This window comes from Cynara cardunculus (assembly GCF_001531365.2).
Source record: "Cynara cardunculus var. scolymus isolate 2C chromosome LG 3, CcrdV1, whole genome shotgun sequence".
NCBI lineage: Eukaryota > Viridiplantae > Streptophyta > Magnoliopsida > Asterales > Asteraceae > Cynara > Cynara cardunculus.
This window is the reverse complement of record NC_037530.1, coordinates 39446961-39469031: the sequence shown is the minus strand read 5'-3', so window position 1 is coordinate 39469031 and position 22071 is coordinate 39446961. Positions and strand designations below refer to the sequence as shown.

At 36.8% G+C, this 22071-nt stretch overlaps 1 protein-coding gene across 16 annotated transcripts in view; it reads right to left on the bottom strand.

The window, feature by feature from the left end:
- Nucleotides 1–21410, bottom strand: part of LOC112510315 (midasin) — a 37744-nt gene extending 16334 nt beyond the window's left edge. For 3 of the 16 annotated variants that reach the window (XM_025115686.1, XM_025115685.1, XM_025115690.1), the window contains exons 1-39: nt 21155–21410; nt 20872–21017; nt 20265–20608; nt 19534–19618; nt 19007–19296; nt 18155–18364; nt 17730–17899; nt 16588–16697; nt 16369–16488; nt 15809–15887; nt 14901–15023; nt 14729–14813; nt 14546–14642; nt 14324–14458; nt 14186–14242; nt 13919–14095; nt 13679–13804; nt 11834–13585; nt 10236–10303; nt 9967–10162; nt 9725–9829; nt 9329–9634; nt 7374–7567; nt 7232–7286; nt 6961–7111; nt 6666–6739; nt 6279–6441; nt 5796–5894; nt 5572–5672; nt 5384–5473; nt 4675–4740; nt 4427–4591; nt 4127–4334; nt 3176–4041; nt 1584–3074; nt 1332–1512; nt 1125–1214; nt 789–871; nt 455–706 (exon numbers count right to left, since the gene is read on the bottom strand). In XM_025115686.1, coding sequence (XP_024971454.1) covers nt 455–706; nt 789–871; nt 1125–1214; nt 1332–1512; nt 1584–3074; nt 3176–4041; nt 4127–4334; nt 4427–4591; nt 4675–4740; nt 5384–5473; nt 5572–5672; nt 5796–5894; nt 6279–6441; nt 6666–6739; nt 6961–7111; nt 7232–7286; nt 7374–7567; nt 9329–9634; nt 9725–9829; nt 9967–10162; nt 10236–10303; nt 11834–13585; nt 13679–13804; nt 13919–14095; nt 14186–14242; nt 14324–14458; nt 14546–14642; nt 14729–14813; nt 14901–15023; nt 15809–15887; nt 16369–16488; nt 16588–16697; nt 17730–17899; nt 18155–18364; nt 19007–19296; nt 19534–19618; nt 20265–20608; nt 20872–20976 — 9069 coding nt within the window. In that variant the 5' untranslated portion in view covers nt 20977–21017; nt 21155–21410. Of the gene's footprint in view, nt 1–454; nt 707–788; nt 872–1124; nt 1215–1331; nt 1513–1583; nt 3075–3175; nt 4042–4126; nt 4335–4426; nt 4592–4674; nt 4741–5383; nt 5474–5571; nt 5673–5795; nt 5895–6278; nt 6442–6665; nt 6740–6960; nt 7112–7231; nt 7287–7373; nt 7568–9328; nt 9635–9724; nt 9830–9966; nt 10163–10235; nt 10304–11833; nt 13586–13678; nt 13805–13918; nt 14096–14185; nt 14243–14306; nt 14459–14545; nt 14643–14728; nt 14814–14900; nt 15024–15808; nt 15888–16368; nt 16489–16587; nt 16698–16811; nt 17605–17729; nt 17900–17992; nt 18133–18154; nt 18365–19006; nt 19297–19533; nt 19619–20264; nt 20609–20871; nt 21018–21154 lie in introns of those variants that run through there. The other 13 variants (XM_025115692.1, XM_025115691.1, XM_025115689.1 and 10 more) reach the window with 13 other exon arrangements.
- Between the last annotated feature and the right edge of the window lie 661 nt (nt 21411–22071).

The window sequence follows — 22071 nt, the reverse complement described above, 5'->3', positions numbered from 1 at the left end:
CGTGCATAAAAAGCATGAAACAGCTTCAATTCCTTGTATGCACATGTGCATCTCCAGATGACTAGTTATCAGGGTGTTCCTCAGTTTTTCATTTTTTGGGGGTTTTTTCCCTGAACCTCACCTCTCTCTATATATAGTGGATGTGATAGTGTGCCTAGATTTTCTTCTTCATGAATGGTGTCTGATGGAAACTATGGTCATACAACCATGAAGCTCTTCAAAGTTTAAGAAGTAATAACCATCAAAGCAATAAGGATGCACATCACGGAAAAAACTGCATGAATAACAAAAAGAACCTATCTTTCTTTTCTGTGGCAATTTTCTTCTATGAATTTGTTTTGATGAATAGAATTGAACACAAAAGTAAGGTACATTTACTACACATCTTTTTAACCAACAATAAACTCAAAATAAACAATGCAAACATAACCTAAAGAAAGTCATTAAATCTTACAGATTCCAGTTCCCTCCCATCAAGAGTGACGATATTGGATAGCTCTTGAAGTAGCCTCATATCAAGACCAAAGCTGTTATAATCATTTATAAGCGAAGTATCTAGCCAACAGCTCAAACCAGAAGGTTGACATAGCATGTCTATGTTCAATACACAACAGTTAGATACATCAGCAGACAATGACACTTGCTCATCCGTCCCAGCAGTCCTTTCCAGATTGTCCTTTTCGTAATGGAACTTGCTTAATAGGATCTGAAAACAAAACGAGTCTGTCATTCATTGTTTTTCAAAACTCTGGATACATGGGGTAAAATTGAACTTTCAAGCATGATACCTGAAACATCTCCTCCAACTGCTTTAAGACATCAAGGTCGTCTTCATCCACCTTGCTCATGATATATGCAGACATGCAAACACCTTCATACAGCAGAAATAGAAGATTGTGACGGATGTACAAAATGCTCCTAGATAATTCTTTGTTCAAAATAGTTGATGGAAATGGAAGGAACAATAAATAAGAACAGCAAATGCAGTCAATTGGCCCAAAAATTTATTCAAAAGAACCAAATCAGTAGAAACATATCTGGCACAACGAAGATCAACAGTTACATTGCATACTATAAGTGGAAACTTTTATGGCAAAAAAAGCTATATTGTGGTGATAGTTTACCTTGCATGGCAAGAAAACGTAGTTCACGATTGGTAGAAACAGCAGCCTCAATGAAGCCTTCATGGGCTACAAAAAAACATGAGCAAAAAGCTAGAACTAGTCAAATAGTATGAAAAAAGCAACAAAAAATTGAAGCATATCAGAAGGGTACTAGTAGGCTGATAAAACAAGATAACATAAAATATCAAACAACAAAATAAATTGCACCTAGTTCCTGAAGGCTGATCTCTCTCGTCCAAATTGAATGACAAAGGTTGACAAATTGTTGTTGTTTTTTATATATCTCAACAGAAGAAGGTGAAAATGGATGACCACCATATGCCCACAGCAACGACCTCTGTGAATTCAAAGACCAAGAAAGACCTCTTTCCAAATTTTTGATGTCATCCTACACAAATCGAACTTTATTCTCAGTACAAAGGGAATGAAATATAAGAGGAAGTGACAAAGAACGCGCACCTGAAATGTTTCTACTTCATTTGCACAGAACTCCTTCAACTTTTTGGCAGCCTTTGCCAAAGAGCGCCAAGAAATGAACATGCAATCAAACTGAGACGAAACTAAGCCATTCCAAGCAGATATGTGATCATCAATGAGTTTGCTATAGAGTTCGAAAAGCAAATCAAAGAAAGGAGTCTCAACGAGCATATCAAGAATTCTTTCTTCAAGCCTTCTTAAGGATTGTAAGACAGGAATGAAACACCGTGTCTTATCACCATACTCAAACTCACTCTCGGCATGCCACTGTTGATAGCTAAGCCTTAACAATCCAACACAATTGATGGCATTAGCAAGAAGTTGGCTACACGACTTCGATACTGATGCATTCAAGTTGGCTACATCCAGTGAAAGCATTGGTTCCGATATCAAATCCCTATTATCACCATCATGCGCCATAAGAACCCCACGACAGTGTCTAATACAGCTCCAGATAGAATGGTCCAGTTCTTTGTTCAGAAGTTCTAGGAAAGAACAAAAGAATGAGCAATATCCCCTTAAATAATCACCAAACCGTCCAAACCATATAAGATACACTTTAAGGCCATTTTCCGTAGCCTGTTCAATGGTCCAGTTAGCAGCAAACTGAAGCCTTTTGTATGTGAATGCCACATCAAATCTTGTTTGGTTACCAGCGACCAACCCTGTAACATCTGAAGCTTCTGGAAATATCATGCCACGCAATAGCTCTATATCCGTCAAGTATGTCCTCAAAGAACACGAAAACTTTACCACTGGGCACTGACCCAAAGAAACCCGAAATGAATGTGAGGCCATCTGAGTACCCAGATACTCTAGAAACATGCAGTTTTGTTTAACAGAAGTTTCCATCGAGTGCCATACAAAATCGCGTACCATCAAAGTTGTAGGCCATCCTCCAGGCAAGCATAAAGAACAATCTGAGCAGGATTTATAATTGTAAAGTTCAGGCATTGATAAGTAAGAACCAATTGCTTCATCAATAATACCTTTTCCCTCAATTTCGCCTAAAGAGGAAAGATACGTATGCTCAAAGCTAATTTGCAGGCTCCACAAGGCCTGATTTCCATTTGTGAGAAGCCGCTGAAATAACTGTACCCATCGCATAAGCTCAAGGTTCGAAATGTTAACATTATGCTGCAACCCACCACACTTGGCAGAAAGATGTGCTTTAGCCATTGCATCAACTAAATTGCCACCCGGTATATTTGAGAGGACAAGAAATCTCTTCACGTCTTTGAGTTCATTCTCACCATAGGTTTCACCAAGTAAACCGTAAGGCTGCATCAGATAAATTTCAACACCTCTATTTCGCATTGCTCGTGATACTTCACCATACGCAGGGTTAACAGTGAGGAACATCCGAAAATGAGGATGAGGACGAAGGACCAACGGTTTTCCATCCAGCGTTCCACATTCATTAACTGTTATTGATCCAGACTGCTCGACTAGAGAGTTGATTCTATCAAGAACCTATAGCCAAAAAAAATTGAAATACAGACCGTAAGAATAAAGAGAACAGACGTATATATGAATGTTTATAGGATAAAGAAAACTTTAAACGTAATACAGACCGTAGGGTTGCAGAGGTTTGCATTCTCGAGTACAATCCATTCTCCATTCTCTATAGCCTTAATAAGCAACCCAGTTACCCATTCAAACTTTGCAGGATAAAGCAGTTTCCTCTGATCATCTTGCAACTTTCTAACAGTCTTCAGCAATCTATCGAGATCTTCGCTATCGTTTTCCAAATCCAATTTTAGATCCTCAATGATATCGACTAACAAAGGTAGAGCATGAAAGGGTCCCGTACTACAATTTCCGGCAGAAACGAAACTCGCAGAGCTGTGATCGATACTTGATGAGAAGGAAAGCCAACGGCTGATCAAATCCTTCCGTTTCGTGAATGCCTCGACTGACATTTCCATCTGGTGGCAACAGTATGCGTTCATGTAGCGTTCAACATGTTCAATGGCCAGACGATAATGGCGAATAGCATTATATTGCTCAAAGCATCCAAGTAACTCAGATATATCCGTAGCAGACGAAAGGTTAAGTTCATTTAGCACATTGCCAGTGAGCTCTGACAATAATCTTATCAAAGAAGTTTTACCAGATGCTGCTGGACCAATCAGCAAGACCAACCACTGATGCTGCAAACACTGTGCAACAGTTTCCAAACTTTGACGCATCCCCGGGAGAATTTTTAGTTCACAGGAAGATACCGATGAAGATTGAATATTATTCCTTTTCACACAAGTGCTCCCGACAATCAAGTTTTCTGGACTAAGCTGCACCCTTGGGTATAAATTTATGAACGGCTTTAACCCAAAAACCTGCTCATATAGCTGAATGACTTCTTGACGATCTGTGGATGAACGCATCCTTTGGACATATACAGTGTTCAAAAAGCAATCAGTTTTTGAACTTTCAGGAGCACCTAGAAAGTTAACATTTCATTCAAAATTTAGACATGGCTCGAATAATAACATGAATAGATGAACAAAGTGAAAATATAAAATAACCTTCTATGATCTGACATGAACGAATAACATCTCGTAAATTGAACTCCCATGGGGATCCAGCTTGTCCATATTTATGGTTTAACATGGTATCCTCGTACAGACGCTTATTGAATGCAATCAGCTTTGAAAGCAAAGAAACTGGGATAGATGGGTGCAAAGAAGTACAGATGAACAGATGATCTTCCTCGACCAATTCATCAACATATACCTGAAAAGATGTCAAAACATTTCATAAAGAATGTCTTCCTTTTAGAATAAGCCAACACATAAGGCATCTTAATATGACGTTACAAGCAAGACCTTAGTAAAACGATTGAGGAAAGATTTAGGAAGGCCTTTCCTCCCGCCCCCCTGATAAGAAGGGTTTTGACAAGCAAAAACTCTGAAAGATGAAGGGCACTTGAAAGTATGACCCAACTCCGGAATGAAAACTTCTGCTCGGTGATCTAGAATAGCATTCAACCCCTAAATCCAACAAATGTGTCAGTACAGACATCAATGATAAAATTTTGACTGAATATGCATAGGATATGGAGATCAAGACACACCTCCAACACAGATTGAGGAGCAAGATTAAGTTCATCAAGCAAAACCCAAGATCCATTCTTCAGTGCCTGGTTGATCCAATAGTAAAGATATCAAACATACTTGCAAAGTTGGTTATAAATAAACGAACTGAACGAACACGAACGGAGACTTGTTCGCATTCGTTCATTTAACTTAACCAAGCAAACGAACGGAGGTAAACAAACGAATTTTTTTGTGTTCATGTTAGTTCGTTAAAAAATGTGCTTGTTTGTGTTCGTTTATGTCCATTAAGACGCTAAATGAACGTAAATGAACAAACATAAACGAACGAACACAAATGAAAAAAAAAAAGTAACCACCATTACTCATCATTTCGTTCCTAAAAATAACATAACTAGATGAAAAATCGGGTAAATTAGAAGGGATAAAACAGAATCCTAAAAATTTAAATTAATTAATATTTTACATATTAATGTTATGATATATAAAAATATTTATATATATAAACAAAAGTAAACGAACATAAACAAATGTAAACGAACGAGACCAATATTCATGTTCGTTCATTTAACTAAATGAACAAAAAAATGTGTCCATGTTCGTTCATTTATTCAATAAACGAACATAAAACAAACTTCCCGCCAACGATTCATGAACAGCTCGCTAAACATTCGGTTCGTTTACAGCCCTGATAAAAACTAGATATAAACAGCAGAAATTGTTTCTAACCTGCAACAGGATTCCATCAGACCAAGCAAACTGCATTCCTTCTTCACTTTCAACAGGCAAGTCCGATCCCAGTAAATCCATCATGTCAGTCTATGATTAGATCAGCAATCGGATAAGTTAGCACTGGTGTGAATGGAAACAAGAATGCAATAGAAAAGCCAAGAAAAAAATGGCAGAATTTCAATGACCTGCTCTGATAAGTTTATCCGTACAACAGAATGTCCAGAAAATTTTCCAAGAGCAAGGACTAAGCTTGTTTTTCCAACACCTGGACTTCCTTCCAATAGAACTACAATGCACAAACAGATTGAGACAGTTAAGAACCTTCCATTTGATGGTTATCTTTCATAAATAATTCCGTCTGGAGACAGTAATTAGTTCTAGAAATCGTGACCACATCATTAACGATTACCAGGCTTTTTAAGCTGCATAGCCCGCAGTACACGCAAGGAATTTCTTCGGGTGGTTGGCGCCAGAAACTCAAATCCTTCAGCCTCTATATGGTTATCACCTATAGAAAAAGATGTTGCATTAGATAAGTATTCAACAGTCCAAGAGTAGGTCAATAGCCGCAGAAGACCCCATGTATATCAAAACACAATTACCTTTCAACATTTGTAATACCACTTATTTTGGTTAAATTCTCTAGTATAATAAACAAAATTACAGAAATTCATTCCATCCCGGTATTTTGTTGCAATCTCTTCCTCAGAAATGTACAATTGAATAATCAAACCACAGCCACATCGTCCAATTTTGAAACCTAAATAAGGAACTGCATATATTTTCCTGAAACACAGGCCCTCATCCTATGAAGAATTGTCTACATAAATGGGCCTAAATGCAAACCACACATCCACATTCACTTTATGCAAGAAACAATGTTGTCATCAACCTTTCTCAATGTAGAATGGATGAATTCCAAAGTAATTGTTCGTCTCCATGCCTCTACTAGACAGCGCCTCAGCTGACCTCAGAAGATCGGTCCAACCACAACTTTCCGTTGTCAAAAGGTTTGATTGATTCAATCTCGGTTTGCTCTCCTGTTGCAGCGAACGCTATGCATTTCAGTTAGTCAGGTAATTAGTTACGGATAGAAGATATGAAATACATATGATTTGCAATTAACATACAAAACAGATAGGAGAGAAGAAAAAGAAGAGAATGAAGCAATATATGGCACAATGAAGGATTTTGCTGCATCTCCTCTCACTGTCTCACATAATGAAAATGACCATATATTAAGATGAAGCAAAACCCGCCTAAAAGCATGGAACAGTACCTTTAATTGCTCCATGAGAAACGACAAGCACCTTTCCCTCAACTCTTCAGCCTCAATTTTTGAAATCCCAGTACCTAATAAAAGAAAGGCAATAACACCATGGATATAAGAAAAAGAAGAGAAATGATACCATTAAGAATGTTCCTGTAGATCAATAACAAAGACAACAAATACAGAGAACTGACAGAAACAAATGACACCAGCATGCATTTCTCGCAGAATTACTATTAAAACTAGTTAACATAGTCTAAAAGGCATTAATTGCCAACACGTTAAAAAATGGTTTAAGTCGTACCTAAGCTTAATCCATCAAGCAAAACAAGGAAGGCACCATGCAATAATGAAACCTCTGAACATAAATTTTCCTGAGTCACATTAATAAAATCTACCCAGGACAAGAGATCTCTCACTGTAAGCATTCTTCCAGTTTGTAACTGATTAAACCACTGCAAACAGCAAAAACTATAGTCATAAACTAATTCTGAAAAAATCATCATGTAAAGTATATTTTACGTTCCATAACAGTCCAATAGAACTAACGGGGCATAATTGAAAGTAAATCATACCTCCCAGAAATTTATCATAACATCCACCACAAAAGAGATTTCAGGATTTAAGATTCTGCAAAATGGGATATGCATTAGCAACTTACAATCTACATGATATACTCATGGAATTTTTGGCACATGGGATAAAAAAATCACATACTTCTCTAATGCTATACATTTGAGCTCATTAAGCTCACTCACAGGTGGTACCCATATCTCTGTAAAGCGATTGCGAAGTGCTGGAGATAATTCCTTTTTACCATAATCACCACCAGGATTCATGGTAGCAAGAATAAAAAACTTCGGATGTGCTGTTATTTTCTCAAGATCGGACCCCCCCTTCTCCGCCAAAGACTGATGAAGCCAAAAAAAATTGTTTCAACATATAAAGATTGAATAAGGCAAATAACTACAAGCCTTCAACTAAAACAAAGAAGAGAATATGGGTGAACAGAAACATGGTATTACAAATGTAAATTTCGGAAATTATATAACAGAAATATGCAAACCAAGGTTTGGATACTAACAGGGTGGTGTTAGATATAGCAGAAATATGGAAATTGGAAAGTTAGAGTGGGATACAAGATGATCCAATGGGTCATTCAACAAGAAGCAACAAATATTCTGCAGATGAAGTTCGGTACCAGATATCACATGTCTTATATAACCTGGTAATTGTTCACCAGATATCACATGTCTTATATAACCTAGCAATCGTTCATCTATAATGCACACACACATCAACTAGAGTCACTAGGAGAAATATATGTATTATCACCCAGATGTAGAAACAAAAGAAAAAAAATACCTATTTATTTGTTTTTTTTTTGTTTTTTTGATTAACCTAGATATCCAACCCGCTATGCGAGCCGACTAATCCCAGGGCGACGACCTGCTTTGCGGGTAGCCGGAGTGACCGCATTTGAACCTCCGTGGCCATAAGGGGACTTTTATTCCTCCTTGGGTTTGAACCTGGGACCTCCAGGCACTTTTGACCTTTGAGCCCAAGCTCAAACCAATGAGGCACCACCCTATTAGTGCTTGACCTTTGGAGCTCTATTATTTGTTTAGGATCTGAACTTAGAGAAGAAAATTTAAAAAGCATAGGAATTAGGGCACTGAACCTATTAGTACTTCATGTTTGGTCATAGAACCAAATGGATAAAATGTCATCAGGTCTTAGAACTTGAATAAGGAACAACTCTGAGATTATACAACCAAAACAGCAGGTCAATGAAACAGTAATATTATTATCGAACAGAAGTGCATTGAGGATGAATCTGCCCACTTCTGTTGCAATGGTTATATGTCCCTAGAAGCGCCTATGGCTTTTGAAATTACAACAAACAGATTATAACAAGCAAAAAAATGATAAAATGGGGCAGATAACTATTGAGCATTAAAAATAGATTCCTTATATCCTTAAATAAAGAAAATAAATCCCTCCACACGTCTTATTTATCCATTCAAGCATAAAGTTAAGAGTATATTCTTAGACTGGAATTTAAGAAAAGTGGAAACTAGTTAAGTGTGCATGTATTGAAGAATTCACAACAATTTTCTAGAGGGAAGAAGCAATTTCTGGTAACATTTAGCATAACCTAATCCAGACCAAATTTATGGGATGACAATAACAAAGACTTTGATCAGTAATGAAAGAGTAAATACAGATCACATTATACTCGTGTATTTTAATTAGCATATGATAAACCATCCCCTTACCATATAAGTTATTGTTTATGAAATTGTTGGAACAATTGATGAAAGAATGCCGAAACAGGATAAAAGACAGGCAAGCTAGTGTCGATGGAATGATGCAGCTACATCAAAATAGGAGCTACCTAAAGCCAGTTTTAGCAACTTTTTCTCTATAGCGTAGAAGTATGGAGAGATTGGTGAGGATGTTGGTCTAGTATTTTATGAAGGTGTCTCATTCTTTAGCCACCACAATCATTCTGAGATAGAAGGCTTGCAACTTTTGCAATTGTTTGCCTAAAGAGTCGGACTAAATTCAGAATCTTGCAGCTTTGTTCATACACAGAAGTGTTATGGCTAAAGTATAAAATAACTCACAGGAGCAGGTTCATAATATTTCCTCTAGAAAGAAAAACTCACCAATTTCCTCTCTGGTTCCAAGACACTATTCAATCTTTCAAGAACACTATCATCAGCCAGAGAAATTTCATCCACAAGAAACATATCACCGTTCTTCATTGCTTGAACAAGAGGACCATCTTGCCAATTGAAGATTGTGCACCACTTCCGATGAAGTACAGATAGGCGTTGTCTAATTTCTTCAACAGAATCAACTTCATTTACAGAGACATCTGGATGAAGGTCTTGACCTTGTCTGTAATATTCTATCATCTTAGTCACTTGATCAAGTGACTTTGAAGCTTGATTAATGTCTAAAGAGATTGGCTGAAGCAAATAATTGTAGCGTTAAGGACCATAAATACATCACAGAGAGAGGCATAAACTGTAACACAATAAATCTAAGTCAAAACTTACAGTTTCACAAGGAAAGTGCTTATAAGCTTTTGACTGCAGCAATTGCTCACACAAAACTTTGAAGTCCAAAGCTAATTCCGATCTTTCTCGAACAGGATAGAATCCCTATTGTATAAAAGTTTATAACGTAACCGCTCAACTAGTCAATAAGCTTTGTAAAGTGACAAGAAAAGTGCATAGCTGATAATTGGTTATTCTGTAAATTAGACAATGATGAGAACTTGAGTAAGAGTAAGACGAACCCCAAGAAAATCAGAAGTTTCAGTGTATTGATGGCAATTTAAGATGTGCAACTTGGATCCCAGCGCAATACTTAGCATCTGGCATACTGTCGTCTTCCCACCACCAGTTTCTCCAACCAGAAGCACTGGTTCCCTTAACCTATAACAGCGCTCAACAAGAAAGTWCAAGCGCCACATACTATCAGTCCAGACAACCCTGCATGACAATGAAAAGGCAGTTAGATATGGTAAGCAAAAAAGAACTAACATAAACAAATAAGAATACATACCCCCCAAGATCCTCAGAACCGACCAAAGATTTTTGCACGTTCAGAACTGCATCGCCAGCTGCATTTTCCTAAGTTCCACCAGGAAATCAGTAACATAGCCCATTAAAACATATCCAATAATTGAAAACTTCAGTTAGATTACCACTAAAGCAAATTCAAGATTAATGTCAGGAATATTCTCATGAATCAAAAGCTAGAAAGCAGAGATACTTCATATTTGTTGATGTGCACCAGATACCTCATATATACTTTTATAATTGGGGATTGGGATGCTTCAGAAACCAATAATAGCCTAAGAATGTAAGTACTTGGTGTCTTCCAAAGATATTCAAGTTGAAGTCAGCCAACATGAATATGGGGCTAATATTTTAATCTAAACAAGGTGATGATATTGATGAATATGAAGTTAATATTTTAGCCTAATCAACTTGATTATTTCTAGTACTTACAAATTGTGTAGAGTGTATGAATATGTTGGCTAATTTGTTACCATCTCTTGACACTTCATAAGACTTGGATGTTTGTAAATTCTTAGAAAAGAGATCATAATATTCAGTAGCAGCTGACAGACCGGACAAATTTTGGGTAATAATTAAACAGATAATGCATCCCATCCATACTTATTATATACCCAAATTTGGCAGCTTCCCCCCTGGTGCATCCCCATACCTGCATGCTAGTTTGAGAGTTTCTGAGACCAAAATGGAGCAATCTAGAAAAGTTTGAGGTAGGTTTGGTCTTTGTAATATACTGTATCATATACGACAGAAGATAATTTATGACAAGATGCAAAGTGCCAACAATGTTTTACCCTCTTGGATCCTTAGCAATGCATGTGAGGATTGGTGGTTGGGGGTCTCTAGAAAGTATTCTTCTTCATCATGGTACAACATGGAAAGAGAACTATCGACCTAAAATCCTTTTGAGTGCACATCTTTCATCAATCATTATTCTTCATCCTATTTCTTTTCCTTTCTATGCCTAGTTAGGATCAAACAGATAAACAGGACCCCTTTGACTTTGGTCATTGAATTGGGGTTTTGCAAGATGTATATGTGCTACAACTAAATGTTAAAATAGAGGATTAGATGGTTGCTCAAGGGTTTGAAGCAACACCAAGATAGTATCACTTGTGTTTTAACTTTTGCCTCCATATTGAAGGGTTCTCTAATGTTGAGAACTGGAAGGGGTTACACAACTATCATTTTGCCAAATTTCCTTCCTCGGTTAGGCACTAAGATGTTTAGACTTGGATGTGTCACTTCATTTGAAGCTGTTTAGTCGACTGTACATTCTCCATAACTTTAATGTCTCTACTGTTTTTATTGCCTGTAATGTACCACATTTCTTCGTTTTGTTGTTGCGCACATTCTGTTTTACATCTTTTCCACCTTATCAAGCTATTCGATTACTTTTTAAAATCTGCAATTTTTTGGAATAAATATGTAATAACAAATGCATGGGAACACTTAAAAACTAAAGGATCAAGTAGCAGGCTGTGATGCAACACAAAGTCTATGCATTAAGGCTACCAAAAAATAATAAAAATTACCATTATCAAAAGGAACAGAGAATTGTAGTAAATTATGAGATGTTACCTCTTTGTACAATACATTACTAGAAAGTTTAATTCGAAGTTGCTTCTCCAGAACTTCTAGAACAACTTTCTTCTCCTTATCATCACGCAGTCTTTCTGCCAATAGATAATATCCATCACGTGCTAAATCTTCATACGATTTTCCAAACGTCCTGAACCGATCAGCCCAGCGAAACAAATCACGAGGAGTAATGAACCCATGTTTTCCAGCAAAAACTTTACTACTCTGCCTATGTAACTGTAAATCTTTCATAACTCCGATCATTTTCTTTGCATAGCTAGCAGGGATTTTGCAACGGCTCTCCAATATTGTGCTCAGTTCATCTTGTGGAATTTCATCCACATGGATCTCCACAAATCTATTGCGGAATGCTCGAGATAGCATCTTGCGCCCACCATAAAACGTAGGTGGATTTTGAGTTGCAAACAGCATAAAATCTGGATGGGCATGGATAGTTTCACACAACTCAGGTACATAAAGTTCCCTGTTATCATCAAGCAACCTATTTAATGCTTCCAACACATCAGATGGAGCCAGGTTAAGCTCATCCAGGACTATCCAATAGCCATGCCTAACAGCCTTAACCAGCACCCCTTCCTGGAAGACAAGTTTCCCCGTGCCATCAGTTATGTACGAACCCAAGTATTCCTGAAGATCGGTGTGTTCATGATTATTAATCCTCACAAATTCATGGCCAGTTATTGCCGCAAGATACTGAACAAGGCTAGTCTTTCCGCTAGATGTGGGCCCTTGTAGAAGCACTGGATATCTTCCTATAAATATAGCGCGAGCCAAGTTGCTAAGTTGCTCCCTGACACTTCCAGTCAAAACATAGTTCTCCAAGAACTCAGCGGATCTGGAGTCCTTCCCGACCACGATGTACCTATCAAAAGGGACATGTGGGGCCACTTTTCCCTCCAAGAGGTGTCTCACTATTAATGTGTTCATTAACTTGGCACTAGGAACATCTAACATAGTAAGAAAGAACATCGAAAATCCATCATAAATAGCTTTCAAGAATCCAAAAGTGCGTCTCGCCTTCTTTGTATATTCCAGGGCACGATAAAGAGACCTTAAACTGTACTGGGGCTTTTGATTAGCCCCATCCTGCAGCCTCTCCTCCGATTCCTTCCTTGCTATTTTATAAAAATTTAAGACTTTATTGGTTGATCCTTTAACTGAATGATCGCCATCCATAAATCGATTGATAAAGAGAATCAAATCTTCATCTTCCAACACATCATCCATAAAATACTCTGTAAAACGGCTTCTTAATGGCAAGGGAAGATCTCTTTTACCAGCATCAGTTGCTGGATTCATACAAGCAAATATGCGGAAGTTCGGGTGTCTAGAAATGTAATCGACGTCTCCTCTCTCTGCTAAACAAAGAGACCCACCTTCATCTTCAAGAACGCCAATAACCCTCTGAAGAGTCTCCGGAGGAGCTAAATTGACCTCATCTAGCAATATCCAGTCCCCATTTTTTAGGGCCGTGATAAAAACTCCCTCAACAAATGAAAACACCATCCCGTCTGAGCCACCAATCTGAGCATGAGCTGCTTCAAGTTTTAAAGAGAAACTCTCCCATGATTTTATTAATTCTTCACCCAACGGCCTTTTTCTTTTTAAACCAGACTTGTGTTTTCCTATTCTAACTACCGTCCGAACACCCTTTTGAAGACCACTAAATAACATGTTCCAATTTTTGTCACTGACAGATTTTCTTAAGATGGCAAGAAAATTCTCATTATCCTGTATGTGATCAAGAAAAAAATAATGTATCATCGCTCAAACATAGAAGCACCCACGTAGAGAGCAAGTAGAAAATGCCAAGATAGACCATACCTTTGAAGAGAAGGTGCTTCTAAACAGACTTTCAAACTCCTGATAAAGAGGGAGGCATAAAAATTGTGCATTCATTGGCTTAAACCCTCCCAACAGATCTGCAATATCACTTTGCTGGCTCAAATTCTGCAACATGAATTTTGAGGAAAAATATATTATATGATGGCCATAACAATTCTTTCCATTATCAAACTGATTCTATCACCTAGGAACGTTCAACCAGCCTTTGTCTAAACATACCAAAACTGTAAGTTTCTGACCGAGCCTTGTAGCCAGATTCTGTACCAGCGTTGTCTTCCCGGTACCAGTTTCACCAACCAAAAGAACAGGTTCGTTATACTTAACAGATCCAGCTACTCTTTCCAAGACATGCAATGAAGTACGAATCTCAACGAATGGCTTGCTCCCAAGAGATGACTTTAAGAAGCACGTTAAATATAATTAAAAGAAGAAGCGAAAGGTTTGATTGTATATTTTTAAACATAATAACGTTAAATGGTAACTCACAGGCATCGATGTCCGCTGAAGAGCTACTCGTCCAATACGTATATCAGTCCGCATGTCCTGCAGAAAAATATTCAATGTTAAGAAACTAGTAACTGAACTTTCTAGCACCAATATATCTTACGTTATAAGAAGGTAAACCTGAACAACAGGTTTGTCAACGGGAAATAATGTATTGGCACTTGAAATCGGTATTGCCCACATCTCTGCTAACTCTCTCATAATTCTCATCCGCATTTCCACTAAGCTTGAAGAGGTTGCAAAAACATCCACAGCCTGTGAAACAAAATCCTTATATCAACCATGAAGTCGAGAATATGATCAATAGATTAAGCGAAAAGAAGAGCAATGCTTATATCAAACCTCTTGATAGATGCACTTAGACACATAAGCTGATAGATTATCCCCCAGAAAATGGAAACCCAAACCAGCAATTCTTTTGCACCACTTCAATAGATCCCTGCCAGTACAGAAGGATACATAAATACCAGTGCATAAGAAATAAGTTATCACGTGAAATAGTAATCCAGAATCATGGCTCATTACCTCAATGAAAACCTGCCTGGAGATGCAAAAGTAACAGAAGTTCCAAGTTGGAAGCCTGAAAGCTGATTAACCTTTTCAAAGGTTTCTGCAAGGAGGCAAAAGACCATAATATGATATTGTTCTAGGGCAACAAGTATGAACCATTCCGAAGTAAATTAATTCTGATGAGCACCTATAAGTTTTCCACAAAGAGATTCCAATTCCGGGTACCAGGCTTTCACAATACTTTGCAAGTCGCTGCTACTTGGGGGGGCAACCATTACTCTCCTCCATAATGCACCAAGGGAGTTCCTAGCTACATATGAAAGGACAAAAGAAGCTGATCATGATGATTTAAGCTTTCTAACCATTTGTACAACACTACTCAGGAGATGGGTATTTTGGTAATATATAATTGACTGAACTTCAAGTACAAACATGCCACAGCCCTTCATCCGCAAAGCATTAACAAAAAGAAACTAGCATACCAACAAACTACATAAAGAAACACTATTGTCATAGGGAACAATAAATTTACTGAAATTCTATTAATCTAACACCAAGGAAAAAATACAAGGAAAAAAAATTAAGAGGGCATTTGATTTAATGAAATGATTTTGAGGGATTTGGATTTAGAAGGATTTGAAATCTTTGGTGTGTTTGGTTTGTAGGATGGAATGGAATTAGATTCCATTCTTCATAAATAATTTACAAAAACAAATTATAAATAATTATAAAAATAATTTATTAATTGATTACTACAATACAAATGTTTATAACATATTTTAAAGCATTATTACACACAAATCCTATGAATTCCCATAAAATACCAATCATTCCCGTGGGAGTTCAAAATTCTATGTGTGGGATTTCAATGAAATCCCGGGATTTCAAATCCTGGAAATTCTTCAAATCAAACATGGAATTGGAATGGAATTCAATTCCAATAATCTCCAAATCCAATCCAATCCTGCAAATCAAACGGGACCTAAAAGTTTACTGTTTTAGAATTATGAATGCCATAAGACTCCAGAGTTCAGATGTTAATATATTTCCCTATTCATGAAACGCTCAATTTTCTATAAACATGTGAGAACATACCTGTTGTCACATTGGATGCATCTAACCTTGAGCTCGATACTGTGGAAAAAAGACGAAAGCCTTCACTAACCCTTATTGCCTGCAGAAAGTACAAATTGTTTCAAAGTGTATCCTTAAACGAGTCCTTCGTGTAAACATCAAGAGTAAATACAGCACACCTGAGATTTTGAACCTTAAGAACGCACCATTTTAATGATTATTAACAAATAAGGGTCTTGCATACAATATCCAGAAAGCACAAAGGTGAGAACTGCTTATAGAAATCTCCCTTTTCTTCTTTCATAATCAAATACAATCATTGCTCCAGAATAACTAAAAAGTCTGAACATCAAGTACAGACATGATATATCATCAAATATGGTAAACATTTTGTCTAAGAGTTGTTCCCATTTTGATGGAGCCGGTTCATATCTTAGGGACCATTAGTGAAGGACAACAAACAATCACACAAAGGTTATCATGACTTAAGAAGTCAACCAACAACTTTTATTGCGTTAAGTCCATTAGAAAAAAAATATCAGGAACTTTAAAAGCTTCTAAGCCAAGCAAAAGATGAGTACCTCCCCATGGCCTGTTAAGAACGAACTAGCACCCTCCAGCAAAGGTAACAAGATGGACTGTACATCTGCAGGAGCTTTATCAATGTCCTCAAAGACAACCCAAAGCCCATTAAGGATAGCCTGTAGATAGCAAAGAACGGCATTAAAGCTAAGGCTAACATGATCAAGACTCAACAAATTGAATGCTATGAAAAAAGAAACAAAAATGAACTAACCAACCTGAGTAAGGGAACCAGGCTGCCACCTAAATTCACCAGGTTGTTCAGCACATACGTAATTCCCAATTAGTGTTTTTCCATCAATTTGCTCATCCATGTGAATAGAAAGAACTGGAAGGGGGAAAACATCTCATTTAAAAACGAACTACATAAGATCTGTGAGAGAATTAAGAAGTTCAAACACTATAAACAAAACCAGATTAAATAGGGAATGGCAACACATACATAGCCATCACAAAATAATCACCTCTCTTGAAGCATATATGTCAAAAGCATGAAAACAGTATTACAAAGCAATTTATTTAATCCTATGATAAAGGACTTTGTGCCCTCACCTTCAAAATAAATAAATTAAACAATCATGATCCATATTGGAAGTTACTACTGACAGCCATATAGATCAAATAGTAAACTAAACCCTGGACCTGGCATGATTTGGGTTGTACTTGTCACTTAGAGGCTTCAGCTTGTACATGTTCTGTGCCAAAAAGCACATTACTCTAGAAGATGCAGCAACTAAAAATTAATAAAAGTTAACTTCCAGGAAATCCTCCATCAATGATCAACACAATGGGGTGTCAATCAGCCAAGACTAGATGGTTCTTCTTTTCTTTCAGTATATATGTTATTGTTCCTTATAATTTAAGTGTGATTCCCGTACACCTTAATAGTAATATAGTATTGAATATTCTTTAATTGGGTTTCATAAGACATTCTGAATAGCACATAAATACAAGAAATTTACACATCTGATTTGGGGTTTATTTGGCCTATAGTAATCGCAACTGAAGTAAATATTCTTTAGCTGGATTTCTTAGGAAAAACTGGAAACGCAAAAAAATAATTGGCATGGAGAAGCTTACACATTGTATACAGAAACTGATAAAAGACAGCTTGGTGGGAAGGCTAGAGAGACGGAAGATATTAGTTTAGAACAACATACACAAAGGTAAGGTATTCTATTATTTAGGTGGAAAGGAGCATGATAGGCAAAATACCTGTAATACAACATTAGCTTCTGCCAAGACTTCAAACTTAAGAGATAATTTAAATTAAATAAACTTTGTCATATTTGATAATTGGGGAAATGTCCAGTGTCACTTGTTGCAGCTATCCTGGCAATTAAATGCAGAAACAACATACCTTGACTCCCATGACCCTGGGCTAACCTGCTAATGAGAGCAGTTTTGCCTGCACCAGCTGGACCATAAAGAAGAATAGGCCACCTCTGACTCACCGCCAACAGCACCATCTCAAAACTTTTCTTCACAGCAGATGTTAAAACAAAAGGTCTTCCAGTTTTAGGCATATCCCTAACGTAAGATAAGAAAGGAACTTCTATGTAAAATAAAAAAGAGGCTAGAAACAACATTAGAATACATGGGGTACAAACAGCATTATCATACATTTAAGTTTACAAAAATTCAAGTAAGGAAAAAGGGAGGATGCTTAAAAGGTCGGCCATCACCACCATTTGCAGGGTGGTAGTGACTAACTAGAGATATCCTTTCCAAACCCCTCCACTCCATTATGATGCTTTTATAATCACTTCAGTTTAGTTATTCTACCATGTCCCATCCATGTTGCTCCAATTTAGTAGCCCAAGTTCTGGAAGCTTTGACCAGGAAACAGCAGATGAGTTTTGGCCCAGAGATTGTGAGTTTGGTCCTCTATCAAAATTTATGTTTTCCTCAGAAGAATCCAATTTGCTTTCCCTAAATGGTTCAAGATACCAGCTAGCCTTCTCCAAAGATACATCCTGAAGAAACTCCTTCCACCTATAAAAATAAAGAACAATAATAATAATGTTAATAAAAAGAAACAAGAACCAAAAACATAGCCACACCTTTTGAAGAGAGCTCTTTTTGGGGTGGATCAAATGGAAGTCAAACGTTCCTATGAACATAGCAAACAAATCCACATGGAAACTTCCATAAAAGATTGATTTGGCATCTTTTCAGGATGTGAAATCCCTTCTGTACCAAAAAAAATTATTTTCACAATAGTACATAGGACAGTTAGGAAAAATGTTTTTGAAAAGAAGCAGAATCTCAAACACAAATTTGTACATATGGGAGAAGCACAAATTTCTTGCTCCAGATTTCCAAATAACCAGTAAAATGAATAAATTGGAGGATTTCCAAAAGACCAATAAATCCATGTCGGCTTTTCTTAAGTCAATAGCATACTAGTTCTATAATGTTTAACCAACCGGGTATAGTATGATGCTGCCAGCTAGAACAACATATTACTTTAGGGTCTAGAGAAAATAATTTCTTACATCTATACCAGTGATTTTGGGTCATATCTGTCATGTCGTTCTATCGGCACCTCATGCTGGTGCAAAAATACACTTCTACTTGTTCATAACATTAAAAGTAAGCAAATCAGAGATAATTTTAACATTGGACAAAACTAACCTCAGTAAACACCCAAATGCTTCTTCATCGTCAAATTTTAAATCTGAAGGTGCCATGTCACTCATCTTTTTCCGGATAAATCTGTCACTCATCTTCAAAACCACTGTTAATGTTTGTAACGTGCACCATCTTACGTCCACCAAAAGCTCTATATGTCTTCCATGAAAACAAGTGATCTCATGTACGAGGTCCAAATAACAGGACCAATCCCATAGCCTGGTGAAAAGCTCGGGTTCTGCTAAAAGAAGACGATGTGATACTCGCACAGCATCTAATAGATGAGCTCCTGCCTGATAAAAGCAAAAGGCACAATTAGACAATGGCCAATATCTATAACGAAGACATAAATATGCACAAAAAACAGAAATCCAATCCCCATAACCTGGTAATTTCCACCAACATAAATATAACGTCCATAATCAAGATGTTTACAAGTAACATGTATGGAATAGAGGGATTCCAAATGGCCCATGAATGACACAATCTCAAATGATATAGAACAGAGTAATATTTACAAGCAATTATACCTGCACTAACGACTGGGCCATTAATTCCTTCTCCGTAATCCTTTTGAATGGAGGTGGAGCAAATTTGAAGTAATCCCTTACAGACCTGCAGAAGTAACCGAGGTATGTCAATGCACCCATGCATGTGAACATGAGCCCTGAAAGGTTTTGATTAAACAAAAAGAAGAGAAAGTGAAATTCATGACTTGGCAAAAGAAAAGACATGTTTTGTCATCTCATGCATGAACCCAAAGTAATCCACAAGTTAAAAATAAACCATGACGCTTCCCTTTTTCTCTTATCTCCAAATTTGTTGGAAGGTAGATCAGTTGTATTATAGGGTCGGCATTTAAAAATGATTTATCAAGAAAAACCGTAAAGGTTAGTTTATGGCGGACCATTCCAGGAAAGATGATGTAGAGACTAGAAAATCTTACCATGAGAAAATTGGAGAACTAAGTAGAGAAGTTAACTCAAAACCACAGCAAAAACAGCCATTGATAGAAGCTGAACTAACAGCCCCCAAATGTCTACTGATATACACATACATGCATGCATATACACATATAAGTACAAAACCTCGAAGTTATTCTCCTTTTGGAAAGAGATGCTTAGCATGAATTTGAGAAATATTCAAACATTAGGCATGACCTAAACACTCATAAGAAATAAGGATGTTTTGTGGAACACCAAATGAAACCATGTCTGGAGCATAGTTGAAGAGAGTAGGAATAGCGTACAAGTGAGCTTACCCGGATAGATAAGGTATCAAATCAATTGTTCGTGAAAATGCCAAACAGGAAAGCTCATGAAGTCTCAGACCTCTCCCACATTTGATGTATAAATTAATAACACAAATAACCTCTTCACAGTTTGAACTTTCAGTCTCCTTGAATAATACTCCTTCATCAAACTCGAGCATCGAATCATTGGAATTGGACGTCAAATCAGGTACCAAACGTAACAAAGCCACAACCCGGTCAACAATCTTTCGTGCTATCGGACGAAAGCATCCCACCAATGGAATTGTGTAGCGAGGATGTAAAATTAACTCGGCTACCCCATCAATCAACTCTTCCTCTGTCAAATATTTCCCCTGCAAATAGCCATGCATAAATACACATTTAAACATTCTACAGCATAATCAACTCCCTCCAATTAGATACTTTGAATTCCAGAAGTGATTTCCAATTTGCAGGAACAAAATGGATTTTGTGGCATAATCCTATGTTATTATCTACTATGAAGCTCAATGCGGTTGACTCTATTTCTCAAAAACTTTCAAAAAAAATTAATCATGAAGTGCATCAGTGCAACATGTATAAAGGTTCTTCAAGAAGATACAGACTTCTTCCATACCTTTTTGACCAGATTATCTAACTGAGGAACCATTGCAAGCCTGGGGCACCGACGAAGAAACCTTCCCAATTCATATTCAATACTGAAACTCCCGTCAATCGCCATTTAGACTTCCAACTACGTACAATTTGAACTCAACCTTTCTTCTGCAACATAAAGACCCAAATTTCAACCAAAAACGTGTAGCCTTTTCTCAATAAAATAGACTGTGATTACACACAGAGCATGCAGATTTAACACGTAAGAACAACAAAATTTTAGATTGAATAAAGAAAAAACTGACCTGAGTTGTCGAGGCAGTTCTCAGAGCGATGTTTCTCGATTGAAGACCGCCACAGACAGACTTCAAAAACAAAATATGTTAGGAAAAAAAAAAACAGAGAAGACTGACCTGGACTGTAGATACGGTTATCAGAGTAGAGGTTCTTGATTGAATACCGCCACAAGCACCACTTGAATTAACAAACTATGCTTATAAAGGTGATTCTCAGGTGAAAGGTGAACGGAGAGTTTTAGGAGTGACTGGTGTTCTTGCTGGTTTCTTTCCTCCACCAAGTAGGGCGAGGGTTTAGGGTTTAAGACTAAGATGAGATTATAAATACATTTCTGTGCGTGCGTACGTTAGACACCACCAGTGACAAATGTCAACTGGGCCGGATCTTTCTGACGTTCGGCCCAACAATTTGATTTGAAATGTTTTTTTTAGGTATACCACAAGGATACTCCTACAATGCAACGAGATAATCTCGATTTTAATTTGTAGTTTATGATTATATGTGGTTTTAAAAAAGTAATAATATTTTTATTTTTGAATGAAATATAAATTTGAAGATAACATGAAATTTTAAAAAATTAAATCGATATTAGTATCAAATTAACTATTTAATAGTTTTCGTTTTTTTTTTGTAACTTCTTTAATTCAATTTTTTATTATAATTTAAATTAGATTTAGTAACAAAGTAATTTATTTTTTGTTTAATAATATAATTTTTATAAAGATAATAGTTAAGCATTCTGTTATAACTTAATGATTATCTTAATTATATTTTAGATTTTCTATATTTAAAATTGATGTTTATCTTGCATTTGCTTATGTTTATCTGCAGTTGGTTACACGAATTCAAATATGGAGCTTAATAAGTTGTATTTACGCATAATTTACTTGTAATCTTGAATTTTAAGTAATAAGCATCAATAAAC